The following is an 8,216-nucleotide window of genomic DNA, read 5'->3' as shown; positions in this document are numbered from 1 at the left end:
AACCTCCTCAGTAGCTGGGATTACAGGCACGCGCCACCATGCCCAGCTAATGTTTTGTATTTTTAGTAGAGACGGGGTTTCACCATGTTGACCAGGATGATCTCAATCTCTTGACCTCATGATCCACCCGCCTCGGCCTCCCAAAGTGCTGGGATTACAGGCTTGAGCCACCGCGCCCGGCCACAGTTATACATTTTTTCCTGATCCAGTACTATGTCACAATTGCATTTAGTTGCCATGTTCCTTTTATCACTCTAATCTGGAATAGTTACTGTCTTAAGTTTATATATATATATATATAAAATTATATTTTTACTTTTAAAAAAATTTAGAGTCAGAGTCTTTCTGTCACCCAGAATGGAGTGCAGTGTCACAATCACAGCTTACTGTAACCTTTAATTCCTGGGCTCAAACAATCCTCCCACCTCAGTATCCAGGGTAGCTAGTACTACAGGTGTGTGCCACCACTCATGGCTAATTTGTTTTTTGTTGAGACAGGGTCTCACTATATTGCCCAGGGCTGGTCTTAAACTCCTGGCCTCAAGCAATCTTCCCACCTTGGTCTCCCAAAGCACTGGGATTTCAGGCATGAGCCACAATTTCCAGCCAGTCTTGACATTTTTGAAGAGTAACAGACCAGTTAATTCATAGAATCTCCTTCAGTTTGCTTTTGTCTGCTGTTTTCTCATGATTTATTTCCTCAGTCACTCATTTTGGCACCAATTCCAGGGAAATGATATTATGTCCATCTCAGGGCATATCAAGAGGCTCATATAATCCACACTTTTGAGATGAGGATGCTGAGGCTCAGAAAGATTGAGTCACTTGCTCAAGTTCACATTAATAGTACATGTACTGAACTCAAGCCTACCTGAGTCCCCCAGACTCCTACTTTACTGTAATGTCTATGTGCTCAGCTTAGGACTTCAGACTTTATCCTGTAGGCAATAGGGAGCAGTCAGAGGTTTTTCATTGCTTCTGTGCCACATCTAACATGGCCTCGGCTGTGTGTAGTGGCTCACGTTTGTAATCCCAATACTTTGGGAGGCTGAGGCAGGAGGATCGCTTGAGGCCAGGAGTTCAAAAACAGTCTGGGTAACATAGTGAATCTCCATCTCTACAAAAAGAAAAATAACTAAAAAGTAACATGACCTAGACCAGAAGTCTCAAAGTGGTAGTCTATTAGCCAAATCTGGCCTGTCATCAAGTTTTATTTGGCATTGGCTTCCATAGTGTTTCAAGATTTGAACTAATTGTCAAAACTTTAAATCATGTTATTACACATAAAGATGTAGGTTTCTGGTTTCTCATGCAAATTCATTGGATGTAGCAATACTGAGCCTTCGTCCTTCTTGCTAATGGTTGGCTGGGGCTGGGTAGAGTGATTCCTTTAACTGGCTGGAGTATTTCACATTGTCAGAGAACCTGCAACTCTCATGCCCCTACAGTATGGCCAGGTATCGGCTGTCATTTATCCTCCACCCAGGCTGCATCATGCATTTACTCTGCTGCCTGACCCCTGCAGGTTCCCTCAGGCCAGATGCTAAGCTCAGAAACATTTTGTCTCCCTGGGGTTGCTGAAATGTGGTAATACCCACCAGTGTCATTAATGAGGATGTCTGCTAAAGTATGCTTCAGAAGGGATTCAGCTGAAATACTGAGAAGACTCTCTTACCAATATGAAGAAAAAGAGTGGAAGAAAAGAGTTTTGTGATCTTCTCCCGGCCTTCCTGGCTTTCTGAACTCTAGTCAAATTCCCCAAACTTTGTCTTTGTCCTGCTGTTCCCAGCTTTGGGGGATTCTAAATTTTGGAATCTTTAATATTATTTTATCTTTCCCTTGTAATCAACAGCTCAAACAACTAAGTGGGCAAGGTAATCCAAATATTCATTCACAAAGAAAATATTTCTAGGCACATTGCAAATAACTACAGCCACGTGGGACTGCTTCTCTAAAATAGCTCCTGTGTTTTATCATAGACCATTCATTCTTCAAAATGATATGTTTTACCTCTGAAGCAGTATTTGGGTCATGTCAGTGTGCACTGCCCACTGGATTTGAGTGTGCTCTTCAGCCCATTTGATAACCAGAGAACCATTCTTTCCAGAAGACTGGGAGAGGCAATCTTCTATGAAGGGTTGGCTGCCCTTTGTTAAGCGGGCCTTGCAAGCAGGCCTTCCCAGGTTGGGTCCTCTGGCCTGGGCTTTGTGGCTCTCCAAAAAATATAATGAATGGGTAGATGGAAGAGCCTAGGAGGTCAGGCTGAGTTACACCTTGGCATTAGAGTCTAGAAGTAAAGGAAAGAGCTTGACCTTGGGATAAGGATAATTGGTCTTCTAGGCCAGTGATTCTCAGTCTGGCTGATCAGCAAAGCCATCCGTGGACTCCATCCCAGGCTAATGGACTCAGACTATCTAGGAGAATTACAGGGACCATATCTGGGACTCGATACATATTTTAAATTTTCCCTGGGTGATTCTGATATGCAGCTGGGTTTGGAAACCATGCTTTTTACCTCCTTTATACTTGATGGTAAGTGTGAGCAGCCACGGAATCATGGGCACACAAGAAGCAGTTGTGGTTATACAGAACATGTGACTCCAGGTACATTAAACTTGGGACTCAAATAGGAGAAAGAAAATGAGGGCTCCTGGGTTGCCCTTAGGTGCCAAAAGTCCAAATTGGATTTTATAAACATTGAAAAATCAAAGCACTATAATAGTACTAGTAGGCAACTAGTATAAGAGCATCTTTCTTGTGTTATAGTCGTAAGACTGCACTGATATGCCTTTAAGGTTATAAGTCACCTCTATCTTGTCAAATCCAATGGGAATTTCCAGTTGTCTGTCTTTATCTAATTAGAACCTTCAGTAACATATGACATAGATGACCTTCTCCTTGGAATTCTTCCGTCTCTTGGTTTCCATGGTAACATATTATTTTGACTTTCTACTTTCAGGCTCCTCTTCCTCTAAGTTGAAGACTTTCTTCATTTTCCTTCCCTTCATTTTCTGTACAGCCTTGACTAGTGATCTCATTCAGACCTAAGCTTCGAATACCATCAACATATTGAATATTTCCATATTTCCAAGTCCATATCTCCAGCCCTGACCTCTCCCCAGTATGAACTTGCACATCCAACAGTCTACTCAACACCTCGACTTGGATGTCTAATGTGCCCTTGGATACCTGCTCCTCTCTCATCTTTTCCAGCCTTGTCAATGGCACCATCATCTCCAGAAGCTCAGGACAAACCCTGAGAGGCATCACTGGTTCCTCCTATTCCCTCCCATCTATATGATCCCTCAGCCAAGCCCGCCTCCTATCCTGACCACCTCCACAATCTTGGTCCAAGCCACCATCATTTCTCACCTGGAAAAAAAGCCTCCTAAATGATGTTCTCCCTTTTCTCTTCTACGGTCTAATCTCCATACTGTAGCCAACCAGAAAACTTTTAAGTGTAAATAGGATCATGTCTTGCCTACCAAATAGATTCCCTTTACAATTAGAATAGAATCCAAACTTGTTACGGGCAGACTTATATCTGTGACTCCCAACCATAACTGACCATTAGAATCATTTAGGGTTTTGTTTTATTTTTTAAATGATGCTCAAACCCCACATCACCAATTAAATCAGGATTTCTGAGGCTAACCCTTGGGGATTGGTTTGAAGCTCCTCAGGTGATTCTAATGTGCAGCCATGTTTGAGAACCACAGCTCTAGATGCTCTGGCCCCAGCCACCTCCTGCCTCATCTCCTACCTTGCTCATCAGGCCTGAGAATGTGCATTTCAAGTAAGTTCCCACGTGTTGCTGATGCTACAGGTCTGGGGATTGCCTCTGAGAACCACTGCGCTATCTCATTACCATTTTATCTTCTTCATGACTCTTACCACCATTTTAAATTTTGTTTATTTATTTATTTATTATCTGTCTGCCCCCAAGCCCAATAAAATGTAAACTCCATGAATAGAGGGACTCTTCTTGTCTAACACAGCATTCCCAGCACTGAACAGTGCCTGGCAGATGGCCAAAAGAGTGGGAGGGGCAGTCTTAAAGTATTTCATGGGAAGCATTAAAAATATAGGAGGTATCTCAGTACCCTAAAGATTGTCCTTAGAAGTTACCTGGGACTGGTGGGTGGGTGGTCTAGAACCTGATCCTTCACCGTAAGCTGGGATTTCCAGTGGACTCTCTGAGAAGCGAAGATCTTTCAAAGTTTTAGGGTCAGTTCTTTCACCTACCTGGAGGTCTACAATGATATTAAAAACATAGTTCTTTGAGTATCTGCAATTATATATATAATCATGCAAAGATGTCTTCATAGTGAGAGACCTTTTAATAAGGAACCAATGTCATCACTTTGCTTCCCTAGAAGTAACAATTAAATAAAGAGCTCCCACCACACACTCAGTGTATTAGAAGTGAGAAAGAAAAAATAAGCCCAGACTGAGAAGATAATCCTCCCTGCTGCATTCTACAGTATTCCACAACAGGCTGAGAAAACAGACAGATCAATTCAGTTGCAAGGTTGGCAGGAAATAGTATATCTCCCAATAACACACTGCAGCTACAAAATGTTGTTAACAGCCCCCTCTTTCCATGACTATTCTTTCTCACTGAGAAACCCTGTTCTCTAAAAGCACAGATTATCATAAACTTTGCTGTTTGAAATTCTCAATAAGAACGAAACATTCAACTCTTACCTGAGGGATCTAAGCCACTTTGACGTAGAGAAGCAGCCTCAATGTCCAACCCTGGTGCAGAGATAATCGTTTCTGAACATAGTATTCCCAATGCATCGGTGTAGTTTCCAGCAACAGAACCCTGGGTCCCCTTCCCAGTCCATACCTGATGCTGATCCCTTCACACCCAAACTAGCTTCACTTTGAGCCTATCAAAACTCTGCTTTCATTTATATTTCACCCAAACTCCACCCTTCCCCCAAGCCCTACAACTCCAGCCTTTCCTCTGTTTGGTGAGATGCCCCCATGGCTCCCTGCAGTGGGTCAAGAAATCTGACTTGGTTGGACTGCTTGATCCTCCTTCATCATCTAAAGCTGTTAGCAAGGACAGCATTAAAATTCAAAGTACAGCACACTTTCCTGCCCCAGTATTTCTTATTCCAACACCTCTGCAGGCAAGAAAACATGCAACAAACATGCTCTTTGGTAGGTTCAGTATATAAAACCTTGTATTTGTTCTGTCACATTATACCTGGAAACTTTCTAATGTTAACATTCCAGCTGCGTTGATCTTCAGAGTTCTTATATTTCTTCTTTAGTTTTGATCCAACAAATCCATTTTTGAATTCCTAGGAATGAGGAAATTGCCTATCAATCACTAGACTATTCTCATGTGAGAATTAAAGCTGCATGATAGAGAGGTCATGGTGTGCATTTCTTATTTGAAAGAGTTTACCGTCGTTTTTTACGAAGTGAACTCTGTTTCACTTTATTCTGGAAACATGTAACTTTGTATCTGGGCAGGGCTGCTTGGTTAACAGCACCAGCATGTCTGGATGTAGGCCTCACCAGGTGAAGCAGCCAAAACAGGAGATGGGGAGCAGCACATGCAGGCAGGATGTGACAATCCTGGGAGTCTGGGTAACAACAGAGGGACCACCAAGTCCAGAGGGCAAAGGTAGAGTAGGGTCAGACCAAAATCGGACTTCTGCGCATCACCTGCCCACACACAGTCCTTAAACCCTCTCCTCTCTGGACTTTCTCCATTAACTTGGTCCCTCACATCTGATTCAGGCCTAAGCACCTGCTGATATATGTGGGCTCAGCCCCTGCCCTGTGTAGACCCCCGCCTTGATCACACTTGGGCCCCCTCCATGCCTCCATCCACTGCTTTGGTCCCAAAACTTCCTCTCTAACCTCAGGTTCATGGTCAATCTTAAGTGAAATTTCTGTAAACTTCCTTTGTCACTCCCAACAACATCCCTGTGACCAAGACCACTGGGCTGGCTGCCTTACTGTAGGCTAGTCCATCCTCTGGCCCAGCTCCTTGAATCTATCTCACTAACGTTCACGCCCAGTAACTTAAGCTTCACACATCCTTCTCAGATGGATCTAGTTGAATCTTCACAGTGGGGAGGCTTTGCAGCTATTTGGGAATGAAGGTTTCAACATAAAATAATAATTATTTTTTTTTAAAGATGGGGTTTCACCATGTTGGTCAGGCTGGTCTTGAACTCCCAACCTCAGGTGATCCGCCTGCCTTGGCCTCCAAAGTGCTTGGATTACAGGCGTGAACCACCACGCCCAGCCTTTCAACATAAAATAATTCTACGCCCACTGAGGACTTCTACTTACCCAATACATCTATTCAACAAATACACACTCGCCACCCTCTCCTGCCTGCCCCTGTGCAAGGCAATGAGTACAGCAACCATGCCACCTTGGAGCTTATAATGCATAGGCAAGATAGACAAGGAACAAAGAAATCACATGCTCAAAGCAGTTTATAAAAGAAGGCCTGGGTGCCAGGATAGCAGTGATAGGGCACAGCACACACAGTTCATTTGGGTGGAGTATATGTAGAGGGTTCATAGACAAAGCAGGAAAGGCCAACCAAGGGCAGAAACTGACGACTTGGATGGAAGGCTAAAGGTTTCTGCTTTCTTTAGTAGGTAAGAGAGAGCCACTGAAGACACCGAAGACACATTCCCAATGGTCAGCAGGGAGTCTCATCCTCAGGGTGGATAGGAGAGTGACAAAAGGCTGGGAAATCAGTGAAGATGCTTTGCAGCGGTTGATACTGACTTCAATTATAAGGACCTGACAGTGAGCAGAGGTAAGGCAATAGAAGGCAAGATGTGCCCACTGAGAAAGGAGGAACCAAAAATACAGTGACAATCTGAATGGATTATAGTTTCACAACTTGCCTGTTTTGAAGAATCTTTGAGAACATTTTCAACATTGTCTTCAGGAGAGACTATATTTGGTGGTTCATAGTCTACCTGAAACACCTTTGTCACAATGCCACTCTGTCGGCAGTCTCTGAAAATTATCAAAAAAAAAAAAAAAAAAAAGTCTGTGTTACACAAAGATTCAAAAAAAGTGGCTAACACTGAAGATGATTTTATTAAAGTACCTTAGTCTAGCTACTAAATTTATTATATTTCAAACTGAAGAAATCAAATATAATTTCTAAATTCTTTCCTTACCTCCTTCCTTTTGGGTTATTGACTGCTATGTAACAAACCACCCCAACGTAGTGCCTTAAAACATGAATCTGTGGATTCACTGGTCTCCACTGGGTAGGCCGCATTTGAGCTCTTCCATGTGGCTGCCATCTGACATCAGCAAGGGCTGGCATCAACTGAAGACTACACTGGGCTGGATGTCCAAAACAACTCTCAAATATACAAAACCTAGGCTAGGGTAACTGGAACAGCTAGGGGCTCGCCACTTACCGCCCTCACTCAGTCTCCACCTCTCTGTCCCTCCCATTCTCTCCCATGTGGTTAGCTTGGGCTTCTTCACAGTACAGAAGCTGCAGGTAGTCAGACTTCCTCCTTAGTACGTGGCTACCCCATCCACTCCCACCAGTGTTTTTGTCCCAAGAAACCAAATCAGAAACTACAATACTTCTTGTGATCTCAGAAGTCCTTGGCATCATTTCTGTAACATTCTATTAGTCAAAAGTAAGTCACAACACCAGCAGAAAGGCTGCAAAAGGGCATGAATAATGAGAGGCATGGTTCACTGGGGCCATTTTTGAAGGCTATCTACCACATCAAATACCATCACGTTTTCCATTTATTCATAATATTTCACAATTCATCTTGGTGTCTGATGCAATAAGAGTTTCATGAGAAGACAATGTAGCAGTGTCCATGACTAAAAACTAGTGGTGATTTTCTTGCAGTACCAGTAGCTCACCTATACTGTATTTTTTAATAGCTTTATTGAGGTATAATTTACATGGCATAAAATTCGTCTATTTTAAGTATCTGGTTCAATGGGATTCAGTCAATGAATATAATTGTGAGAATATCACCACAGTACAAATGCTTAGGACATTTCCATCATCCAAAAGAATTCCCCTGTGCCTATGTGCAGTCGCTCCTTGCTGCCAACTCCTAGGCAAACACTGATCTGTTTCCTATCTCTATAGTTTTATCTTTTCTAGAAATTTAACATAAATGTAATCATACATATGTAGTCATCTTATGTGTCTGGATTTTTCATTTATCTCTTTTTTT

General features: G+C 42.7%; 1 protein-coding gene across 1 annotated transcript in view; it reads right to left on the bottom strand.

Moving 5' to 3' along the window:
* Positions 1-8,216, bottom strand: part of DZANK1 (double zinc ribbon and ankyrin repeat domains 1) — an 86,839-nt gene that overhangs the window by 68,102 nt on the left and 10,521 nt on the right. The window contains exons 4-7 of the mRNA XM_037732854.1: positions 6,894-7,008; positions 5,219-5,315; positions 4,111-4,253; positions 2,011-2,213 (exon numbers count right to left, since the gene is read on the bottom strand). Of these exons, the coding sequence (XP_037588782.1) occupies positions 2,011-2,213; positions 4,111-4,253; positions 5,219-5,315; positions 6,894-7,008 (558 nt within the window). The remainder of the gene's footprint in view (positions 1-2,010; positions 2,214-4,110; positions 4,254-5,218; positions 5,316-6,893; positions 7,009-8,216) is intronic.

The sequence above is a fragment of the Cebus imitator genome, unplaced genomic scaffold (assembly GCF_001604975.1).
Source record: "Cebus imitator isolate Cc_AM_T3 unplaced genomic scaffold, Cebus_imitator-1.0 Scaffold475, whole genome shotgun sequence".
Lineage (NCBI taxonomy): Eukaryota > Metazoa > Chordata > Mammalia > Primates > Cebidae > Cebus > Cebus imitator.
Note: the sequence above shows the minus strand (reverse complement) of the source record. Positions and strands in the feature narration are given on the sequence as shown.